General features: G+C 37.0%; 1 protein-coding gene across 2 annotated transcripts in view; it reads right to left on the bottom strand.

Annotated features, from left to right (window-relative positions):
- The window catches only part of mor (SWI/SNF- related protein mor), a 183,895-nt gene that overhangs the window by 57,268 nt on the left and 101,000 nt on the right, over positions 1-25,627 (bottom strand). For both annotated transcript variants that reach the window (XM_067147474.2, XM_067147475.2), the window contains exons 9-11: positions 16,097-16,275; positions 15,520-15,846; positions 15,224-15,435 (exon numbers count right to left, since the gene is read on the bottom strand). In XM_067147474.2, coding sequence (XP_067003575.2) covers positions 15,224-15,435; positions 15,520-15,846; positions 16,097-16,275 — 718 coding nt within the window. The remainder of the gene's footprint in view (positions 1-15,223; positions 15,436-15,519; positions 15,847-16,096; positions 16,276-25,627) is intronic.

Here is a 25,627-nt window from a genome sequence, read left to right as displayed (position 1 = left end):
TACCAACCAACGTCACAATAAAGAAATCTATAAAATTTCACTCTACACATAATTGACAGCGCTGGGCACTACAGCAAGCGAGTATTAAAATCTATATATTTAAAAAAAAAAAATTATGAAAACTAAAGTCAGTCAGTCCGACCATTCTATCCGGTCGATTTTCCTCATTTTTTTTTTAACTGAAAGGTATTCATGCACAGATTTGTCATCAGGTACTATAACCTTTTCATTTCTACACAACTGGGACAGTCTGTTTGGCCTTCACCTTTACAGGCGAATGTGTGTGTGTCTCCATTCCATGCTCTGTTGCTTCAATTTGGGCGTGATATGCGAAACCGATGTTTCGTCTCCCGTTACAATCTGACTCAACATGTTGTCACCTCCTTCGGCAAAACGAGACAAAAAAGTCATCGACACTCAAATCTGTACAAAAACTAAAGATACGCCCGTAAAGATGAAGGCAAAACAGACTCTGTCCCAGAGCAAGATCTCTTGGTTATCGGAGCAGGCGGCAAGTGTCTATGAAGAGGGTATTCAAAACTTAGTTGTAAGGTGTGATAAGTGTTTAAACAAATTTGGCAGTATGTTGAAAAACAGAGTAAAGTATGTAGAATCTGCATATAAATGTGTTTCAAAACCCTCTTTCGTTGTGTAGTTATATTCAAACAGCCCTCACTTAAAAAACACGCCTCATACTTCGTTTAAGACTTCATTTCCTAATCTAATATTTTCTGCATCACCTGACCTTATTCAACCGCATTCCATTACTTTTGTTTCGGACGTATTTATTTTCATCTTGTATTCCTTCCCCAAGATTCTGTCCATACCATTCAAAAATGTTCTAGATCTTTTGCAGTCAGATAAAATAACAATATCATCGGCAAATCACAGTTTTGATTTCTTCTCCCTGAACTTTGATACCCTTTCCAAATTCCTCTTTGATTTCCTTTATTGCCTGTTCTATGTAAACACTGAAAAGGAGGGGGGACAAACTGCAGCCTTGCTTCACTCCTTTCTGGATTACTGCTTCTTTTACAAAGCCCTCGATTCTTATCACTCCAGAATGATTTTTGTATAATTCTCCTTTCTCGATATCTGATCCCGATCACCATCAGAACCTCAAACAGCTTGGCCCAATCAACATTATCGAATTCCTTTTCTAGATCTTGTTGTATCCACAATGACGCACACAAAATACTGTCAACTTGTGCACACGGTTTTATTTACAATTATTTACAAATTAAATGCACATAACCTAAATCACTGTCGTCACAACAAAACACTTCAGTAAACATCAACAAGCCACCATTTCCAACAACTGCCTATCATGAAGTATCTTACATGGAGACTGCAATCACTGCATGTACACTACCAGCTTTACTAAACCAATTCACATACTTCAAACACTCGTCAGCAATACGAACGTCTGATCAGAACCACTCCTGTTCAACCATGACTCTTACTAAACAATAACTCGTCTCTAACATTAAGATCGCCTCCTTATATAGCCGCCTGGCCAGGTTTCTAGACAGATACGTTACAAAAATACCTTCTCGTAAATTCTCGAGTGCCTAACAACATTGGTTATAATGTACAGAATATTCTACCATCATCTCGTCTGACCTGGTGCCATTCTGGATGTTAGAGTGTGTTACACAATTCTGTAGTGAATTACAAATCATATACAGGTAATAATAAATTATATACAGGTTCACACATTAATTGAACTCCATATAAATGTTCATGTACAGTACGTTTCATGACATAACCTCACAAACACTGCGATCATTCGACTACGTGAATAATAAATGGATGTAAACACTTCATAGCCATACATTACAAGTAATAATAATAATAATAATAATAATAATAATAATAATAATAATAATAATAATAATAATAATAAAAAATGGATGTAAACACTTTATAGCCGCACATTAAAGTAATAATAATAATAATAATAATAATAATAATAATAATAATAATAACAACAACAACAACAACAACTTACCTCAATACTTGCATTATTTACCCATGGGTTAAAGAAAATTGCTTTCAAGTTATATCAGTATATTATACTTGCATCAATCAACAAACGCCATACATGTGGGCTTGTCTTTCTTAATTCGGTCCTCTAAGATGAGACGTAAAGTCAGGATTGCTTCATGTGTTCCCACATTTCTTCTGAAGCCAAACTGATCTTCTCCCAACTCAGTTTCAACTTGTCTTTCCATTCTTCTGTAAATAATACATGTTAAAATTTTGCAAGCATGAGATACTAAACTAATGGTGCAGTAGTTTTCATACTCACAGCACCGGCTTTCTTGGGAATAGGTATAACAATATTCTGCCGAAAATCAGATGGCACTTCTCCTGTATCATACATCTTACACACTAAACGGAACAACCTCTCCATGCTGGTTTCTCCTAAGGAAGACACTAATTCTGAGGGTATGTCATAAATTCCCGGTACCTTGTTCCTACTTAGGTCTCTCAAAGCTCTGTTGAATTCTGACCTCAAAATTGTCATCAGCATCAACAGCCTCTTCTTGTTTCAGAACACAATCATCTACTTCTTTACCTTGATACAACTGTTGGATATGTTTCTGCCATCTTTCTGCTTTGTCTTCTTTCCCTAGAAGTGATTTTCCATGTGAGCTTTTAATATTCATACACCTACTTTTCCTTTCTCCAAAGGTTTCCTTGAATTTTGTGTATCTAGCATCTACCTTTCCTAGGGCTATACAACCTTAAACATCCTTGCACTTCTCTTTCAGCCTTTCCACCTTAGCTTTCCTGCACTTTCTATCTACTTCATTCTTTATTCGCCTGTATTCTTTTCTGCCTTCCTCATTTTTTGCATTCTTGTACTTTCGTCATTCGTCAATCAGGTCTAGTATCTCTCGAGTTATCCATTGTTTCCTAGATGATCTTTCCTTTCTTCCTACTTTTTCTTCAGCAACTTTACTGATCTCATTCTTCATGACTGTCCATTCTTTCTCTACTGTGTTTCCTTCAGCCTTTTCATTTAGTCCCTGTGTTACATGTTCCTTGAAACAATCCCTCACACTATTTTCTTTCAACTTGTCTAGATCCCATCTCCTTGCATTCCTTCCTTTCTTCAATTTCTTCAAGTTCAGATGGCATTTCATGACCAACAGAGTCCACATCTGCTCCTGGGAAAGTCTTGCAATCCCAACATCTGGTTTCTAAATCTCTGCCTAATCATAATGAAGTCTATTTGATACCTTCCAGTGTCTCCAGGTCTTGTCCATATATACAGCCATTGTTTGTGGTGTTTGAACCAAATGTTAGCCAGGACTAAATTGTGATCGGTGCAGAATTCAACCAGCCGGCTTCCTCTTTCATTCCTTTGTCCCAATCCGAATTCTCTTACTGTATTACCTTCTCTTCCTTGGCCTACCACTGCATTCCACTCTCCCATCACAATTAGATTTTCATCACCTTTTACATACTGTATTAAATCTTCTCTCTCTTCATATATTCTTTTGATTTCTTCAACACCCGCTGAACTAGTAGGCATACAGACCTACACTGTTGTGATGGGCATTGTTTGGTGTCTATCTTAACCACAATAACCTTTTTACTATGCTGGTCATAGTAGCTTACCTGCTGCCGTATTTTCTTATTCATTATTAAACCTATATCTGCATTTTCCCTGTTTTATTTTGTGTTGATAATTCTGTAGTCGCCTGACCAGATATCCTGCTATTCCTGCCAATGTTCTTCACTTATACCAACTACATCTAACTTTAGTCTATCCATCTCCCTTTTCAGATTCTCTAATCTACCACAGCGATTCAAACTTTTAACATTCCATGCTCCGACTTGCAGAATGTCAGTACCCATCTTCCTGATGATTGCCCCTCTCATGTAGTCCCCACCTGGAGATCCAAACGGGGAAATATTTTACCTCCGGAATATTTTACCTGGAAGCCATCATCAGTTCATCATCCAAACAAAGAGAGATGCATGTCCTCAGGAGTGAGTTACGGCTTAGTTTCCCGTTGCTTTCAGCCGTGTAGCAGTATCAACACAGCTAAGCCATGTTCAGTATTATTACAAGACCATATCAGTCAATCATCTAGACTGCCACCCTTGCAACTTCCGAAAGGCTACTACCCCCCTTTCAATGAATCATTTGTTAGTCTGGTCTTTCGACAGATACCCATCCAATATGGTTGCACCTAGAGCTCGGCTACCTGCTTCATTGGGTCATGCAAGCCTCCCCACCACGACAAGGTCACGTGGTTCACAGGGGAGAACTACAAAACTATGAATTCAAAACTAAAAAATAAAATAAAGTGTCTTTAAAGACTACATTACTGTACTACTGTGTTTTTTAACAACATAGGTTAGGCCCTTTTTATAAATATGAACAAACCTGAAATAGCTGTTTCTAAATGTAAAGTATCCAACTAAATAAAAATTAAATTAGGCAAACAGTGTTACTGTTTTGTGTCCTTAGTAGGATTCCTTGTCAGTTTATCTTTCCTGAATTTCTTTCCCATCTGTTCAATAGGCACCCCTGATGAATTGAAAAACAAGAGAAATTAAATAATATGGTAGTATTATTACTATTATTATTGTTGCTGTTGTTATTATTAGCAGAAATATGAAAGATTAAAGTATAATGTGGAAATTACAAACAGATTTCATATTCTGAGAGAAGATCCTACAGAAGATATTGATGAAACAAATGATGAAGTTTGTGAACGAATGTAAAATAATGTGAAACAAATCATGACAACAGTAGCAATGAAAGTGATACCAAGAGGTATTAATAAGAAAAAGAAATGATTCAATGAGGCAAGTCAAGATGCAGTTAATGAAGTGGTAATATGGCATAATAAGTTGCTGCAGTCGAATAAGGTGATGATGATGATGATGCTTGTTGTTTAAATGGGCCTAACATCTAAGGTCATCGGCCCCTAGTGGTACAGGATGGACAACATGATACGATATGATAATTAAAATTTTAAAATATATCCACTGACTAGAGTTTAAAATAAATGGTGATGAAAAATGATAATGAGATTAAAACAGTCAGTGGATCTAATTCGCAATGTCTTATTTCCTATTAAAATGATAGAAAATGCAGGTGATAATGTAATAAGGCATTGCCTGGAAGTACAGAAATATATATATAGACGTAAAATTCAAGTTAGAAGCTAAAATAACACGTTAAAATAAGCAAACACGAACTAAAATAAAGTCAAGAGGATAAAAGCGCAGTTAACACAAATACACGACGGACATTATTACACGTGATGAAAAAGACCACTATCCCTCATAAAATGGATGACTAGGTATGCTGACTGCTCATTTCCTCGCAGGATGAGGGAGATGGTACTCGCGAGTTCTAGCCTACGGCGCAGATCGACCAAATCCACACACTCCGTAAGGATGTGTACCACGGTAAGATGATCGCCGCAAGTACACACCGGAGGGTGTTCTCCTTTCAATAAATGGGAGTGCGTTAGTATACCGTGATCGATCCAAAGACAACATAATACCACTGCTTCCCTCCGAGAAGCCCGAAGGGAAGACGTCCATACCTTCTTTGTACCTTTTATCGCTCACAGCATATTTGGTAGGGGAGTGGCCTGCCACTTCATCTCCCAATGGGACATAACCAAATGTCTCGGCTGAGAGCGAATATCACTTGCTGGAACCTTGTAAGGCAACAGTGCTGTTAATATTGTTATTATTTGAACGTATTATATCATCTGTAATTGGAGAATTAATAACTCTGTTGATGATAAATAAACAAATAAAATCTAATCAAATCAAATCTGCTAACTCGTTTCCCTCTACACCCATGTGGCTTGGGAGCCACATAAACGTGATTCTGGTGCCAGCATCCAAACACCCGGCCAGCAGGTCCTGGATCCGCTGCATCAGAGGGGGCCGAGTGAAACAGGTATCAATAGACAATAGCTAGCTCAAGGAGTCAGTACATAGAAGAAAGTGTCGGCGCTCATTGGACAGTGCGTACCGCAGAGCTTCACAGATAGCATAGAGCTCTGCTGTGTACACACTACAGGTTTCCGGGAGAGCAAAAAGAAACCTATCAGTGTTGACAACAAACGCACAGCCCACCTTTGCTTCTGTCCTTGAACCATCCGTGTAAACGACGACTGAACCTGGATATCGGCCAACAACAGACAGGAAAAGCCTCCAATAAATCGAAGGGTCCGCGTTTTCCTTCGGATCAGTGTGCAGATCCAGGATTATTTCAGGTCGTCGTATTATCCAGGGAGATACCCAACTTGGTTGTCTGACAAGGCAAGGATCCGAAGGTACATCAAACAATCTGTGACGGCTATCCAACCGTATTCCAACTGGCCGCGTTGCTCGAGGACAAGCAACGTACAGCCGACGGTTTCCATTGTTGAATACGTAAGGATAGCTTGGGTGAAGTGGCATCTGTTGCAAATTGGCAGCATATGACAGAAGCATTTGCTGGCGCCTCAAGTTCAGGTTTAGCGAGCAGGCTAGTAATGGGGCTTGTTCGAAAAGCTCCCGTCGCCAACCTAACCCCGCTGTTGTGGATGCTGTTCAGTTTTGCAAGAACGCTTTGCCTTGCTCAGCCACATGCTGCACTGCCATTGTCTAACCTGGATAAAATATGTGCCCTAAAAAATTGCAGGAGCACCGTGTGGTCAGTGCCCTCAATTAGTGCTGCTAAGAAACTTCAAGATATTCAACTTCTTGGTGCATTGCACTTTTAACTGCCGCACATGTGGCTCCCACGATAATTTGCTATCGAAAAGGAGCCCAAGAAATCGTTGTCAATCACGGGAAGAGCGACATTTCCTAAATAAAGCTCAGGAAGCAAGCAAGTGAAGAGTGAGTTGCCGGAAAAACTGGACAACAGAGGTCTTTAAGGTTGAAAACTGGAAGCCATGTTCTAACGTCCACTGTTCCACTCACCTAATTTAGAATGCTAAAACCTGATCTATTTCTACATCACACATTTTATGATTGTTAAAAAGCAAGTTGCTTTACACAAGGGAATTGCACACTGTTTACATTCAGTTGACATTTGGACTTGCCTTCCTGACTTGACAAGCAATCTCCTTGTCTTAAAACTGTTTTTATGATGAATGGCTCAGAGAACTTCCCTCTGAACCTGACTTTTGATTTAGTGTTGGTTAAGGTGAGTTCCATCAATTTGATTCATTTTGGATGGAGCCCGAAATTTCTTAAGATTTTTAACATTGAAGGTGTATGTACACAGTCGTAAGTTTTTTTAAAGTCCATGAAGGTTATTGCAAGAGGTTTGTTTTGTTTCTTGTAATATGCTATGGCTAATTTTAAAGTGATGAATTGTTTGGCACAGCTTCTGCAAGGTCTGAAGCCTCCTTGATATTCACCTATTTCTTCTTCTAGTTGCTCTTTGATCGAACCGTACAGGATTCTGGAGAAAATCCTGTATGTGCAGTCTAAGAGAGAGATACCTCTGTAATTATCTGGATTGCTTTTATCTCCTTTTCTGTGGAGTGGGTGGATTATGGCTGTGGTCCAATGTTAGGGGAACTTTTCTGCTACAAGGATTTTTGTTAGGGCCATGTGTAAGAATGTTCAAACTGTATCACTGGCATATTTCCACATTTCTGCGAAAACATGGTCTTCTCCGCATGCCTTACAATTTTTCAACTCTCTGAGTGCTGTTTCCACCTTTTGGATTGTAGGAGTGTTAATGAGTTCAGGCAGGGTCTTTGATGTGCACGTTTGTATTAACTGCTAAAAGTTCCTGGGGTTCTTCAAAATTCAAAAGTTTAATGAATGCTTTTGCCATGATTTCAGCATTTTCCTTGTCATTAGGGGTTGTTTTTCCACCCTGTAGTTGTCTTCAAAACATTTTGTAAAAGTATCTGGAATTGGTTTCGTGGTAATTTTCTTCCACTGAGTCGGTTAGATCTTTCTGTGATTGTCTCTTGGTTTGCCAGATAATTTCCTGGTATACCGATCAATTATTATGTATCTTGACAGCTGTTGGAATTCATTCTATTTTTTCGCTCACATTGATGCTTATTTCTGTCTCCATCCAATCAGAAGGTACCTTACTCATATTTCATGCTAATCTTATTACTCTATGAAACCATTTCATCCCTGTATTCCCATTATAATTCACTATTTCAGGTCTAATTTCGTCTATTCCTGCTGCTTTATGACATTATAGTATATTTTCCATTCTTTCCATTTCCTCAAGTGTAATTTCACTGCCTATGTTGTTCTCCTTCCCATGAACTCCAATGGTTGGTACTTCAACAGATAGACTTCCTTTTACATTGAAGTTTCTAAATATTCCTTCTATCTGTAAGTGATTCCCTAGGATCAACAAAGAGTTCACCTTATTAATCTAATACACTATTAATTTCCATTTTCCCCTCACTTTCTTAGATTCTTTATTGTAGTCCAGAAAGGTTTCCTTCCAGGTTTTCCCAAAATTTTCCCATGATTTCTTCTTGGTCTCTAAAATTATTTGTTTCGCTACATTTATTTTCTCTGCCTACAATCATTACCTACAACAGTTCCTGTTTGGAACCATTTTTAATACACCTTCTTTTTATGTTTACACAAGCTGCTCTGACTTCATCATATTACCAACATGTCTGCCTTTTCCCATCTTCATACACAGTTGTTCCAAGGCACTCTTTTGACATTTCTACTACAGCACTGCTGCACGCCATTCATTCTTTTTCTATATATTGAACCTGTTGACAGACTATTCTTTGGAACTTTTTGCTAATCATATCTGTGTAGTCTACTTCTGTCTAATTTCCTCATTCAGTAGATTTTCTATATTTATTCATCAGTAGACAGACATCAGTTTCTCGATCTTAGGCCTCATGGTACTTTAATCACTGCTGATCAGTGGTCTGTATGACAGAAAAATCCCCGGTATAACTGCATATGTCAAAAACATAACAGATGTAAGGCTTTTCAGGCGTTCGCTCTATTAACCAGCGTTTCGTCTTAGGTCTGACACTAGACTCATCCGATTGGGATGTGTCACACCCTACCCAATGACGCTGGGGTGTATGCAGGTGAACTTATCAGAAGCCCTTATAAGAGGCACAGTCTGATAAATGCATACGGGAGATAAATCTCCACAATGGAATTATTGCCCGCCTAGCAATTCCGAATGGAAAATTCTAAATTCCCATGGAGGGAATTAGATATATTTCACCAATAGAGCCTGAAAAGCCTTACATCTGATATGTTTTTGACATTTTTGAAATGCTCTATTGGTGAAAAAAAATGTAATTCCCTCCATGGGAATTTAGAATTTTCCACAACCGCATATTCCAAATAGTTTTTTTTTAAATTCACAGTTGGCTGTCATATACAGTCAAAACTGGTTAGGACATTTTCGTGGGGACCCAAAAAATATAACGTCATAAAAAGGGAATGTGCTTATAAATGAAACGCAATTTTGCTGTTAAATTTAAGGTTAGGTTTGAACGTAAAAATAATTACAATGAAAACAAAGAAACAAATGATTACAATTATAATTAATGAAATAAATAAATAATACATTTTAAGAACACCAACACACTAAAACATCAAGGAAAAATGTTCTTAGAAATGTGAACTATACATGTCACTTATGTTTAAAGTTGTTATAGGAAAGTCTAACATCTGGGTGATTTGCACACGTTTCATGTGTGGATTAGCATCCACTTTCTCAATAAACTTTATTAATTTTTCAACATCTATAAACTGTCTAGCTTTCTTCTCCCTAACTAAATGTCCTGCAAACCACTATGCGTAAGTACAGTAGGCCTAATTTATGTAGGCCTACAATGTTCAGTTCCAAACGTAAAATTAAGCACCAACAAGTCAGCTGTACATGTAAGTAGAGTAGGCCTAATTTACGTACATGGTTACTTGTTACACACATAAGTACAGTAGGCCTAATTTACGTACATTGTTACACAAGTCACTCAGGCCTCTTTCAGACAGCGTGGAAGTAAAAAGCGCTCGTCTGCATGCATGAGTGCACCAGTTTAAGCTGACTCTTTTACATACACAGCGGGTCGAGTGGTGCAAAACTCCCTGCGCCTTCCAGTGGATCCTTTTCAACATACTTTTCAGTGTAGGTAATAAATATGGACATCATCGTCTTTGTTTACCTTCTACACTTGAGAAAATATAATCAGTTCAAGCATGCTGTGTCTTTCACATTTTGTTAAAGAAGAAGATGGGTGCAATTATGAGGATACTCTCTCAATAACAGGTCTAAATGATACCACACTTTCCCAAACACAATGAGACTACTGGTATTTCTAACATTAAAGATGTTAAGTTCTCAATGTCTATTTCGGGTTCCGTAAATCACTGTAAATCACACAGGAAAATAAAAACACACACAAATAACTTTTAAATTGAAAACAAGAAATAAATATGTCAAATGTGTGAAAGCGGGTCTAAATTTTTTTATCATCTAAATCCATTTCTACTTCCTTATAGGTATACTATCAGGTTCTGATACAGGTCAAAGTACAGTACTGTTGTCACGAGCATGGTCGATCTGCTGTGTATGATGACATGCATACAAACTAACATCCAATAACAAGTATAACTGAAGGCGCGGGACCGCGACACACTACGGACTGCCCACTCAAACATTTCTATTTGAATAATCAGTTCTGAGTTAGGCCTAGACGTTAAGTGCAGAAGCGGGTCAAACCTGCGCCGTCCAAAAGAGGCCTCACGAACGTAAAATTACGCACCAACCAACACATCAGGCGCAAAGAGAATAAGACTGGCTTGGGACTGGCGTTCCCTGCAGCTGTAGGCTGATGCAACCACGCTCTGGGGCCATGAAATTAAATTCTCTACCAAATCCTTACCCAGGCCAGTTGTCTCAGGCCGGGAACGCTAATTTAAATTTCTTATGCTGGGAGTTATGAATGTACTAAAGAGTGATTTAAATGTGCTATCCAGGTTTCTTTAGCATGTATTTAATAGGACACATTCTGGGACTTAGGAATAATGATGTAATAACCAGGGAAACGCGCTAGAGAGGGGCGTCTTAACCAGTTTTGGCTGTAGTATATTATGAATCTGATGCCCCTACCCTCCCGTGTGTAATGGTGAATAGCCTTGCACTTGAAGAATTAATTCACATGTGCCAACCCCATACTGCAGCATTAACCTGTCCTTGCTATTCATGCTGACTACGATGTCCCTCGGTGCTTCATAAAAGTTGTTTACTTCATCCTCATCTGCTCCTTCATATGGTGAATATATGCAGACAATTCTCATCCTAATTCCTCTAACCACCAAATCTATCCATTTAATTTGTTCAAGTGCCTAACAGAACATATGTCGCGTGCTATGATGTCCCTGATGCACAGTCCTTCCTTCCCCTTTTACCACTTTATCCTCCTTCTTCATCCTTACCTCCCTTTACTCAAACATCATTAACTCCTTACACATCCAGATGCATTCTCTTTGCTGACTCAGCCTGTTCTATTTTCTTTCGTAAGCCCCATTAATACTGATAACACCCCCATCAAATTCCATTCCATTTGTCAAGTAATTTCCAAGTAGTCCATGGCCTGTCAAATGGAAGAGGCATTCTCTCATCCCTATAGTTCACAGTTCTACTCACAATATTTGAGCTCGGTAATTTCTGTGAAGGAGGATGCTACCCTAGTTACAGTCCCTGTGAGAATCCCTCCTCTAATGGTTTAATAATAATAATGTTATTTGTTTTACGTCCCACTAACTACTTTTTAAGGTCTTCGGAGACGCCGAGGTGCCGGAATTTAGTCCCGCAGGAGTTCTTTTACGTGCCAGTAAATCTACCGACACGGGGCTGTCGTATTTGAGCACCTTCAAATACCACTGGACTGAGCCAGGATCGAACCTGCCAAGTTGGGGTTAGAAGGCCAGCGCCTTAACCGTCTGAGCCACTCAGCCCGGCACTCTAATGGTTTAGATACCCCCGGTGGCTTGTATGGTCCTAAGCCACCTGAGTACAAGGAGGGTCATGACACATCCGAGATGTCTACTTTTATCCCACAGCACAAAATTCTCAAACTGAAGACTCCATCCTACCTTTATAATGCATTTAAACCTATGGAGTCAGTACATAACAGAGATGATAGGTTTACAAAACTACCCTTCATCGTACCACTAAATTTAACAAATCCTTTGTTTGCACTGCATCCCATATGTTTAATGTCTTTAATCTTCATCGTTTTTCAAATAACACTAACTATATCGAATTAAAGCAGTTCATAACATCTATCTTCCTGGAGGAGTATGCAAGGGGCTGAGATCAGGCATTCTTGTGTCTAGCAATCAGAAATATGTATTTTTTTAAGAAAATCGTTTCTCCATTTTAGCTTTATACTCTTTAGATTCTTGGGGTCTTACTAATAAAAAGTCCTTATACCGTTGTTTAACTCTTGTTTAGTTATACAGTGAATAAACCCTGTATAAGCGTTTTACATTTTTCTTACTAATAAACGAGGTATACGCATTGTATTACTACACAGCACGTATACACTCGTTCCAAGGAGTAGGAATCTCTTCCTGCAGTTCACTGATGTATTTCGCACGTTCACCGCCTTTATGATCGCTTCTGCTGGTTATCTACGAGCAAAACTTTCCGGAAAGTCCCACAGTAGCACGGCATATCGAAAAGGCAGTGGCAACACTAAGTGAGACAGCTGGAAATTCGCTTATACTGATATCAACATTTCTTCAGCTTGCTTGTGTTAATGAACGCCAAAAAAAGAAATGGAATAGCTTAAGAAAAGATCAATAGCTCCTAACTGGGATAGTACGGAAAACGTAAGCAATTGTAATTGAATCGGCGGGTTGAAAAGGGTACACATTCCAAAATCCTTACTTTTCAGGAGAAAGGAAAACCTGTTTTGTAGCTAAACGAAAGGTTAGATCAAAAAAGTTTCTATTAGGCATTTATACATCACCTTTCTACGTATTCAACTACAAAGTATGGAAATCATATTACGTACGGTTTTCAAGTTATACCATTTTTTATGTCAAGGAATATGTCCCTTTTTATACTCAAATTTGAGGAAGATCTAAGATCTTTGTAGAGGCAGATAATGTATAATAAACTCGCAATTTAAAGTCTATTAGCAGTAACACCTTAATACACAAACATACGCCCACCCACAATTTCTTTTATAGTTATTCATTGTCATTCCGTGAGACAGCTGGAAATTGACTTATATTGATATCAATATTTCTTCAGCTTGCTTGTGTAATGGACGCTAAAAAAGAAATGGAAAGGCTTAAGAAAAGATCAACAGCTCCTAACTGGGATAGTACGGAAAACACAACCAATTGAATCAGCGAGTTGAAAAGTGTACCGTACACATTCAGGAGAAAGGAAAAACTGTTTTGTAGCTAAACGAAAGGTTTGATCAAAAAAGTTTCTATTAGGCATTTATACATCATATTTCTGCGTATTCAACTACAAAGTATGGAAATCATATTACGTACGGTTTTCAAGTTATACCATTTTTTATGTCAAGGAATATGTCCCTTTTTATACTCAAATTTGAGAAAGATCTAAGATCTTTGTAGAGGCAGATAATGTATAATAAACTCGCAATTTAAAGTCTATTAAGCAGTAACACCTTAATACACAAACATACGCCCACCCACAATTTCTTTTATAGTTATTCATTGTCATTCCGTGAGACAGCTGGAAATTGACTTATATTGATATCAATATTTCTTCAGCTTGCTTGTGTAATGGACGCTAAAAAAGAAATGGAAAAGCTTAAGAAAATATCAAAAGCTCCTAACTGGGGTAGTTCGGAAAACATGAGCAATTGTAATTGAATCGGCGAGTTGAAAAGGGTACACATTCCAAAATCCTTACTTTTCAGGAGAAAGGAAAACCTGTTTTGTAGCTAAACGAAAGGTTAGATCAAAAAAGTTTCTATTAGGCATTTATACATCACATTTCTACGTATTCAACTACAAAGTATGGAAATCATATTACGTATGGTTTTCAAGTTATGCCACTTTTTATCTTGAGGAATATGTCCCATTGTATACGGTAGGTACCTACTCAATTAAGAACGATCTTTGTAGGGGCAGATAGTGTATAATAAACTCGCAATATCAAAGGCCTATTAAGCTGTAACACATTTTTACACAAAAATACGCCCAACCATCATTTCTTTTATAGTTATTCATTGTCATTCCGTCTCTTTAAAGTGTTTTACTTGACGAAGATATCTAGCTTCCATAACCTCTGAATGGTGTACGGTACCGTATCTCTTCTATGTTTAAAATATCGCGAAGATCATCAACGTTATCGTCATTCTTTCAACGTGTGTTCAATGTTAAATGGATAAGTCGAATATTTTACAACGATTATATTACTGTCGACAATAAATACCACGAAAATAAACTGCTCACTCGTTTCTTTTTTTCCGCTACACGCTGCTATACAACGCTTATACAAGGGTCCTGGAGTGTATAAGCAATTCAGTGAATAACTATAACAGATGTATACATAGGAGGCTTATACACGGTTTATTAGTAACGAATTTCGCGTAAACGGTGTACAAACCTTGTATAAAAGTTATACACCGTTTATTAGTAAGACGGTTGTAGTCTAAAATAATAAATAGGCTTAATGATATACTTTCTTACTTCTTATATAATTTATGTTTTAATTTTATTGGATTTGGTATCTGTATTTTAATTTTTTTGAGTTAATGTTTAATTTAATATTTTAATATTATAAAATGTAGTTAGTGTGTTCATAAACCCGTATTGTATTATATGAAGACACTACATAAAGGGACTTTTCAGCCTCAGTGGCATGTAAATCATCAATAAATTCAAATTCCAACTCTCAGGACCACTTAACTGTTGCCCACGGTTCACACAAACTACGACATGACTACAGTAACCCACCTCATGAAATAATAGTGTTATTTGTTCAACATACAAAGTATTGAAATTTTGTCTATGCATGAGTGCTTTAACATGCCAGAATCCAATGACACATATTTGTTGTATTTAAATATCATCAAATGCCGATGACCTGAGCCGGGACCTAACTGGAAAGAGAAGGATGACGAGTTACTGAATCAGGTTGGTGATTATAAATTACAAACCCCCCAATGTCTTTCCTTGGATTATAATTAATCTAGGTATAATTTTGCAATTGATGTGAAATCCTTACTGGTCCAATTTCAATCCAAAGTTTGCTCCCGGGTCCAAGTCTGGTTTCTTCAAAGGATCTTTCTTATCAAGATCTAACAAAGTCTTCGCAGCAGATGGCTGAGGAGTCTTAGGAGGATTGATAGGTTGGAGGCCAGATGGTGTATCAGAAAGCACATGGAAATGAGACGTTGGTGGAGGTCCCATTGGCGTTGGACGACTATCCGCATCGACCTGTCAAGACAGATATTTGAATTTTATTTCTTCTCAGTTTAAACAAAGAGATCCATCAAAAACAGACATAATTTGAGTAAACACCTGATAGTTGATGAGACCCCATTGCTCTAGGAAGGCATGAACTCTCATGATGGCACAAACATCACCAGCTAAATTCCGTCGGCATGCTGTACTCGTAATGTATTCAGTTGGGTTTAGTCTGTATGTATCAATCATGAAGTTTCGGTATGCCAAATATATTTCAGGAGTTTTAGACTTGTTCTTGCCATTAAAGAACTCTGGAAGTGCACGTTTCTCAACAGTATGAATTGAGTTATAATCAAACCAAGCCGAATAACTTGGAATGATGATGTGATGTGTTTGTTCAGTGACGTTATCTTCTTGACCATCATCCTTTGAAGTGAATTCCTATAAATGAAAATAATATTTCAATAAGCATAGCAGAAAAGTATTTCCAATTATCCTCATGGTACACCAAAAATAAAGCATAAAGATTTCAAAAATGTATAATTATACATACTACCTTCCAAAAGTTAAACTTCTAAGTAGGCAGTTTCGTCAGAGTAAGAAAATGTCAAAAGTTAATAAGGCGGTTTCTCTATTAAAACACCCACACACTTCCTATGTATGTAATAAGAAAATGACAGATTCCTGCTACCTGAGTGGTGGTGGTAGTGGTGGTGGTGGTAGTAGTAGTGGTGGTGTTGTTGTCAGAGGTTTTGCCTGTCTGGCTGTCTTCCCCCTTATCCGGCTCTTCATCTAACTCGGTCACAGTACCACCCTTTATGGGAAGCAAATCATTATCCTTTTTTGAAGTTGATGCTGGAGGAGCAGCACCTGCAAAAAAGACATTACATCTTCACAACGCAGTTTCCAGAAAATTGGAATAAAGCCCATTACTAACATTAATCAAATCGACAAAGAAGACATTATGTTCAACATCATCGAATAGCTCTATTTCACTCCCTTTGTCGTCAATAATAAACAAGTAAATAATCTGTGTAAAGCTGAAAAAAGTTCAAAATTGCCATTATATCGTACCCCTAATACTGAGAGCGTAAATGGAAGTCCTCTCATAGCAACTCAATATTCTTGAATTTTGATCTTGAAAGCATCAAACTTGGTGAGTAAATAAGGCCATCTCCAGTAAGAGAATGAGTCTTGTCTCATTATTTTATAGTGAATCTTGATTAGTAGTTTTCTTATATATATAAATGATATGAGTAAAGGAGTGGAATCGGAGGTAAGGCTTTTTGCGGATTATATTATTCACTATAGATTAATAAATAAGTTACAAGATTGTGAGCAACTGCAGCGTGACCTCGAAAATGTTGTGAGATGGACAGCAGGCAATGGTATGTTGATAAACGGGGTTAAAAGTCAGGTTGTGAGTTTCACAAATAGGAAAAGTCCTCTCAGTTTTAATCACTGCATTGATGGGGTGAAAGTTCCTTTTGGGGATCATTGTAAGTATCTAGGTGTTAATATAAGGAAAGATCTTCATTGGGGTAATCACATAAATGGCATTGTAAATAAAGGGTACATATCTCTGCACATGGTTATGAGGGTGTTTAGGGGTTGTAAGGATGTAAAGGAGAGGGCATATAAGTCTCTGGTAAGTCCCCAACTAGAGTATGGTTCCAGTGTATGGGACCCTCACCAGGATTACCTGATTCAAGAACTGGAAAAAATATAAAGAAAAGCAGCTCGATTTGTTCTGGGTGATTTCTGACAAAAGAGTAGCGTTACAAAAATGTTGCAAAGTTTGGGTTGGGAGGAATTGAGAGAAAGAAGAAGAGCTGCTCAACTACGTGGTATGTTCCGAGCTGTCAGCGGAAAGATGGCGTGGAATGACATTAGTAGACGAGTAAGTTTGAGTGGCATTTATAAAAGTAGGAAAGATCACAATATGAAGATAAAGTTGGAATTCAAGAGGACAAATTGGGGCAAATATTCATTTATAGGAAGGGGAGTTAGGGATTGGAATAACTTACCAAGGGAGACGTTCAATAAATTTCCAATTTCTTTGAAATCACTTAGGAAAAGGCTAGGAAAACAACAGATAGGGAATCTGCCACCTGGGCGACTGCCCTAAATGCAGATCAGTATTGACTGATTGATTGATTGTAATGAAGGCACATAAAATTGTGGTTTAAGACTTTAGGGATTCCAAAACTGCAACTGGCTAAATAGCTATGAATGGGGATAAGTAATCAATGACATTACCACTATACAATGGAATTTGTGAAGAATTAAAACTGGTTAGAATTAGATCCAATTTCTGTATTAAGAGTGCTCACAACTGGAAGGATCACAATTACAAGGTAAGTGCAGACATCATAATCAGGGTGTCTACAGTATTCAAATAAACTAAATACATGACTTATTCATGACCAATTTAAATTTCTGTAGAATTAATGACGTTTCAGGACTACAAGTGCACAGTAGTTAGCAATCCAGGCTCACAATCTGGAAACTTGGGCTTGAGACCCCCAATTATTTCAGACTTACACAAGCTATTAAACAAGTTCATGTCACATACTTCTTGAACAGACCTTACTGGTTGACTACAAAAACAATGCTGTTAAAAAAAAGTGTTGAATAAAAACAATGTTTAAAAAAAAAAAATATATATCCTCTGTCTGAAAACCAGTTGTTTGTGGTTAATTATATCTTTAAGTGTTGATATTCATTGAATTATGCACCAATTGTTACGTTAGCACCCTCAAATTTTCATTTCACTGTTCATTGTACTGTATATAAAGATACAATAGAACCTAGATATCTCGAATCACCTCGGGAGCTAAATTTTATTTCGAGTTATCAAAATTTCAAGATATAGAGAATACCGTTTATGAGCATGTATAGCACGTAATTGAATCGTATGTACCTACGGGCTTATAATGAATACATTATTTTTAACACTATTTAAAAATATACAAATAAACTCTCTTTTACAGCATCACTTTAATTATAACCCTTACTATAGTAACCTTTTTAGAAGACAGGATACAGTACATACAGTAGTGAAACAAGAAACATACCTCGGTTAATACCTTTGGAAAAAATCTGTTACGAGTAGTCTCTTCTATTTGTTACTGTTAAACTTTCCTCACTTCACGTGAAACTTCTCGCCAATACCATACAGCTGAGATTCGTAAATGGAGCTTGTCATCCGCGACTTCAGGGGTTGCTTTAGTACGTGACCGGTAATTAATTCACACCTGAGAAACAGCGAGGCTTCGCCGATTTTCCAATCATTAGAAGTTTTAGTTTTTTGGTTCCCGTCATATTATCTCCCCGCATCACTGTAAACCTTTCTTTACTAGTTAAATGTTCCTCACAAACCACAAATGCTGCACTGCACAGTTAATGTTGCATAAAATTCGAGTTAGGCACAGTTAATGTTGCACAAAATTCGAGTTAGAGTATTTTTGGCTTCAAGGGAGGAAATATTTGCTTTGAGAAATCGAGAAATTTGTGTAACCAAATTTCGAGTAATAGAGAAATAAGTACACATGAAGAATAGGACAAACGGCTGGGAAATTTAAGTTACTTCGAGATACTGAAAATTCGAGTAATGGATGTTTGAGATATAGAGATTCGACTGTATCTGCATGTTAACACAAGACTTTTCATATTACAAAATAAAATGTTCTCATCGAACGAGTTGGAGCTGTGAGCTAGTGGGTTCAAACCCCATTGTTGGCAGTCCAGAAGATGGTTTTGTGTGGTGTCCCATTTTCACACCAGTTAAATGCTGAGGCTGTACCTTAATTAAGATCACGGCTGCTTCCTTCCCACTCCTAGCCCTTTCCTATTCCATTGTTGTCATAAGACTATCTGTGTCGGTGCGATGTAAAGTCAATTGTAAAATAAATTATTTTTAATGTTCTCAAGGTTTTTGAATATTGTTAATTACATAACAACAGAAACATATTTCTAATGTTCTCAATGTTTTTGAATATTGTTAATTACATAACTCCAGAAACAAACACCAGTTGAGATGGAAATTGAAAATAAAATATAACATAGTATTATATAATTGATCAATAATTGATTTATAATAATGATATACACTTATGAAAAATCAATAACCAAAATTTTAAAAACAGTACTACTTCTCTGAACAAAAATATTCAGCTCTCATCTACGATTTCTGGAAATAATTATCACAATGTCTGGTTCCAAGACATTCAGTCCTCAAGGTCCTAGCTTCCATTCCAAGGCAGGTCGAAGGATTTTAATCTAGAATGGTTAATTACCTTGGCACAGGGACTGGGTATTTGTGCTGTCCCAACATCCCTGCAACCCACACACCATACACAATTTTATCCTCTACCCTGTTAACATGCAGTTCCCCAAATGCGGTAAAAGCCGCTCACCCTTGTTGGAGGGCCTGCCTTACCATGGCTGCATCAGACCACATAAAATTATATTATATGGACATACAAACTCTGGTAACTTTGCAACATTCTAAAACACAAGACGACTCATTTGAGTTGCTGATTTCCAAAAATTTGTGTCCAGAAACATAAATTTATGACTTTTCATTTCTTTTTTTTTCTATTTGCTTTACGTCACACCGACGCAGATAGGTCTTATGGCGACGATGGGACAGAAAAGGCCTAGGAATGGGAAGGAAGCAGCCGTGGTCTTAATTAAGGTACAGCCTCAGCATTTAACTGGTGTGAAAATGTACCTTAAGTAACGTCACGGCCACATCCTTCCCACTCCCAGGCCTTTCCCATCCTATCAACGCCATAAGACCTATCTGTGTCGGTACGATATAAAGCAAGTTGTAAAAAATTTTCAGCTTCTGGGACATTATTAACTATCCCAAAATAGAATTACTGCACAGATATGTGTCGCCACCCAATAGGTTGATAATTTTTTTCTTTTCTCTCTCCTTAAAACATTCATGGTCTTTATAGAGCATAGCTGCCCTTTCCAACGCTGATCATATAATTCCACTGTCAATAATATGCTAAAGAGAGAGATATTATAATCCTATAAGAGATCATAAAGGGTCAAGTAAAATCGAAACCATAGATTCCTCACACTTTTAAGCAGTGTTTAATGTATCAACAAAGACGCACACGAGATGCTGTCAGTTGGTACAATTATTTTATTCACATCTATTTACAAATTAAACACACACATAACCTTAATCACTGCCGTCACAAACAAAACACTCACATCACAAGCCGCCATTTTAAAAACAACGGACTGTCACTTCAATGTGGAGACATCAACTATTGCATGTCAGAAGAGATAAATATTCTTGCTACACCATAAATCTACTGAACAATAACTCTCCAACCAATAGCTCCCTGTCACAGTCAAGATCGTCTTCTTATATATATCCTGGCGAAAACGTACAACACGGGAAAACGGAAAATCCGGGAACGAATGAACCATCAACAATTTGGCTAAAAGTCACAAAAATGAAATGTGTATACTCATAATCTTACAAAGACCCCTAAATCAAACCAAACTACAGCCCTAATGGGCCTTCCGCCTACCAAGCGACCGCCCTCGGTCCGAAGGTCTGCAGATTACGAGGTGACACATGGTCAGTGTGACAAATCCTCTCGACCGTTATTCCAGGCTCTCTAGACTGGGGCCACCATCTCACCATTCAATAGCTCCTCAATTAAAGGTAATCGTAGAATGAGTGAACCTGGAACCAGCCCTCATATCGAGGTAAAAATGCCTGACCTAGCTGGTAATCGAACGCGGGCCCTCCGGGTGAGAGGCAGGCAAGTTAAGACCGCGGGGCCGGCTTCAAACATACGCGACTTAAAAATTTCGAAACTTTACATTCAGTTTTACTGGGGAAACTTTGTCAATTTTGCTCTGAAAACTTCTTTCAGTTCAGCAACTTTGATCAGCCGGAGCCAAACTCTTCGAAAAATCTAACACCCGTAACGGCAAGCCAAACAACAATCGACCACAAGTAGTTTTTAATTCTCTAATCTAATAAAATAAAGCACAATAGATGTTAGATGACAGGCTGTGTTTATTCTGTGAACTTGGGAATTCTAAGACTTTTTTTTAATCCAAACCCCTGTTCTGTTTGACTAAAAAGAAATCAAGATGACATGTGAAATAAGTGTCAATAAATACCTAGTGGAAGAATAAAATGGGTAGATTTGTTTCTGTCGTAACATTAGTGGTGACCCCCGACGTGATATTTAGCCGATATCGGTAAGTCTAAATATCGTTGCATTATTATTATTATTATTATTATTATTATTATAACAAAGTGAAAGTTGCAAGATGTTAACAGCCGTGAAAAGACGCAAGGCAGTAAGAACAATTTTTACTAAGACTTATGACAAGTTTATTGAAGAAATAGACAGCGAAAATCCTGATAGAGAAGTTGTGAAAATGAAGTTTACGACTGTTGAGAGGTTAAAATTATAAAATCCTTTTAATCACAACCACCTACTCAATACATTATATTACTCATTGAATTATAAAATAATCATGAGGTGTCTTAAATAAAGGAACATGTTTCGTTCGACATAGCGAACATCATCAGCCTTAATTTACAAGGATTAGGTCAGGGCCCTGAGCTGAATGATAAAAATTGTTAAAAGAGTGACAATACCATAATAAAAAGTAAAATGATAACATTAAACATGAAATTATAACAATATGTACAGATTAACAGCAAGTATGCAGAGGAATACTTTGAATGATGGTAGTCTATAAAGTTAAAACAAACATGAGGTTGTAAAAGTAAAAAGATATAGATATAGTAGATCTTAAATTATATGTCAATGCGTGAAGCGTGGATTAATTGTTGACTATGGAGTTCTTAATTGAGCAAAACAAAAGTTAAAATAGAGTTTATTGATTAGTGCGAGTCAAGCTGAGTCAGTTAAAAGGCGCAAAGCGACGAAGCTAAGGTTGAAATGACGTAAACTTCAGTAGTTAGGAATTCTGTAGGAGAGCCAACACAATGCCAGAAGGAAATACAGGTTGAACTAGTCCGTATTTACACGCTAGCAGTAGAATTAAATTTATACAACGTAGGACACCAATGTGGACTCGTTAAGTAACTATAACTTGAAAGTAGGGAGAGTTCCAGCAAACCAGAATGGATGGAGCAGATTATGGCACAATTGGAGTTAGAAATCTGAAAAGAAAGAAAAGGGAGGAAAAATAAAATTATGTTATAATGAAAAAAAGTTAGTAAAAGTTAGAAGGAGGCTTACCCTTGGGACTAGTGTGAGGTGTTCGCTAACGTTGGCTGCGCGAATCAAACTGGCGAGTAACCTTATTGCTGCTTCTAGTATTGTATGTATGTATACGTAGAGGCGGGGAGTGAGTCATGTGAGGAGGAGGGGTGACCGATTCCTTAGGCGGGTCGGGTAATCGTGGAGGGGGTGTCGCATGAGAGGGCAGTAGAGTAGTAGTTGTTGTATTATTAACAGTTGTATAATTAAAGATTCTTGTAAAGTTATTATTATTTATATTGAAAAGAGAGAGTAGTTCTGGAATTTTCTCGATTATTGGACTTTTAATTTCTGAAGTATCATTTAAATTTTGATGCCCGTTGAAATGCTGGTCTAGGAATATATAAATGTTCTCAAACTCTGTCATAAGTTTACTTTTATTGACGTATTTCAAGATTTGAAGGTCTTTATCAATTGTAGTAAAACTGTGGCCAGTCTCTTCCATATGGGTGCTCATGGCGGAATACTTTTTATGTTTCGAAGCGTTGTAATGTTCAAGGTATCTGGTCAAAAAGCTACGTCCAGTCTGTCCGATGTAGGAGAATCCACAATGGGTGCATTTAAGCCTATAGATACCAGAGTTCGAGAATTTATTGTGATTAATGTTAACTATATTTGAATTGAAGAATATATTACGGTTCGTATATCGGGTTCTATAAGCGATATTAATATCGTATTTCTTTAGAGGGTTAGTAACTTGAAATAGGCCTGGATTTGTGTAGGTGAAGGGAGCATATTTAGTTTTTTTAGGCTTGTCTGGAATCAATTTTGTTGCAGTTTTTAATTTTATCTTGTTAATGATTTTATTAATCATTAAGGGGTTATAGCCGTTAATTCTGGCTAAATCCTTAATATAGTTTAGTTCTTTTTTGCGATTTTCAGTTGTCAGCGGGATTTTTAATGCTCTATAGACAAGACTAAAAAATGCAGCCTGTTTATGAGATTGCGGATGTAAGGAATCGTTTCTTATAGTGATGGGGGCACAAGAAGGCTTTCTAAATATTTGAAAAATGAACTTATTATTCTCTCTTGAAATGTTTAAATCTAAAAAGTTTAGAGAACCATTGATCTCATCTTCCTTAGTGAATTTGACATCATTGTCAAGCTCATTAAGGGATGTTAGCACACTATGACTATCGTTTTTCTGTGTATCTATAATGGCAAAAGTGTCATCAACATACCTTAACCATAATTGAAGACCATTAATATTATTGATTATTTTGTTATTTTCCAAATCATCCATAAAGATATTAGCTAGAATGCCCGAGATCGGGTCACCCATTGCTAGGCCCTTTTGATGATATATTCTATTATTGAAGGTGAAATAGTTGTTATTAAGTACAAATTCTAACAGACTGATGAAATTATCTATTTCGCATTTGCTAAGGTTACTGTGTTTTAAAAGGTTTGATTTAATAATCTTGACAGTTTTGCTTACCGGAATATTGGAATACATATTGGTAATATCATAGGATACCATTATATGATTATGCTCAAGATTGAATGTCGATAATTTTTCACAAAATTCAACGGAATTTCTTATATAGGCTGTATTATTGAATTTAAAGTGTTTACTGAGAAAATTATGCAAAAATTTTGAAACTTTGTAAGAAGGGCTGTTCATGCAGTTGATGATAGGGCGTATAGGTACGTCTTTTTTATGGATTTTAGGCAAAGCTTTTGCAGTTGGAAGTTTCGGGTTCATTATTATAAGCCTCTGATACTCGTGCTCTTGTAGTAAGAACGGCAGATTCTTCAATAGGTTCTTCAAACTTCGTTGGATTTTGGGGGTGGGATCTTTATTAATAATAGTAAAACTGCCATTAGCGAAGAAATCTTCGGTTTTTTTAATGTAGTCATCTTTATGTAGTAATACTATGGTGGGACCTTTATCAGCTTTAGTGACGATGATATTATTATTATTAATTTTATTTCTTACATCATGTATTTGTTTGCTAAGGGTCGGATTCGAGGTAGTTTTCAGTTCTTTCGCCAGAAAAGGAAGCTTTTTCTTTATTTCGTATTTAATGTCTTTATGCACTTCTACGGGGAGTTTTTGAATGTTAGATTCAATTTCCGCGACTGTAGTAATCAGATCGTCGGTTTTTTTCGGGTTAGGCCAATTAAATTTCAGGCCTTTATCAAGGAGGGATAGTTCATTATCTGAAAAGTCAGTATTAGATAAGTTCACCGTAGTAGGAAAACGATTTAAGTCGGCGGAAGGGAGGTTAGTTTTACTGTTGACACTACTCTGTTTATTCTTAGCGTTTTGCAATTGTATCAGTTTATTGTCTAATGTAGTTTGTTTCGTCTTCACTATGTCATGTACCTTTTCATTGACAAACATGGAGTATGAACTCCATTCTAATGGGGACATACTAGAGGATATTTCAAGATGCGTCTTATAAAGTTGTAGGTTTAGGAACGATTTCTTTTTGTAATGCGCCTTGATTTCGTTTTTTAACCAAAATTCGTTAACTTTCGTTTGAGTTTTACGTAAATCAGAAATCGAAAAGTTTTTTCTTTGAAGGTGTTTTAGAAATTTGGGAATTAGTCCATGCTTCATACATTCTTTTAAAAATTGAATATCTCTAGATATTTTGCTGACCTTGACTTTGAGATTAAGATATCTATTCCTTTTCGTAGCCTGGTAGGCAGCTAAGTTACATGTAATTAATCTCATAATAGAACCGTATTGAGGACAATATATTAAAATTATAAAATCCTTTTAATCACAACCACCTACTCAATACATTATATTACTCATTGAATTATAAAATAATCATGAGGTGTCTTAAATAAAGGAACATGTTTCGTTCGACATAGCGAACATCATCAGCCTTAATTTACAAGGATTAGGTCATTTGTTTTAACTTTATAGACTACCATCATTCAAAGTATTCCTCTGCATACTTGCTGTTAATCTGTACATATTGTTATAA

Source organism: Anabrus simplex, chromosome 5, assembly GCF_040414725.1.
Source record: "Anabrus simplex isolate iqAnaSimp1 chromosome 5, ASM4041472v1, whole genome shotgun sequence".
NCBI lineage: Eukaryota > Metazoa > Arthropoda > Insecta > Orthoptera > Tettigoniidae > Anabrus > Anabrus simplex.
The sequence above is the reverse complement of the archived record's forward strand: the minus strand, read 5'-3'. Positions and strand labels throughout refer to the sequence as shown.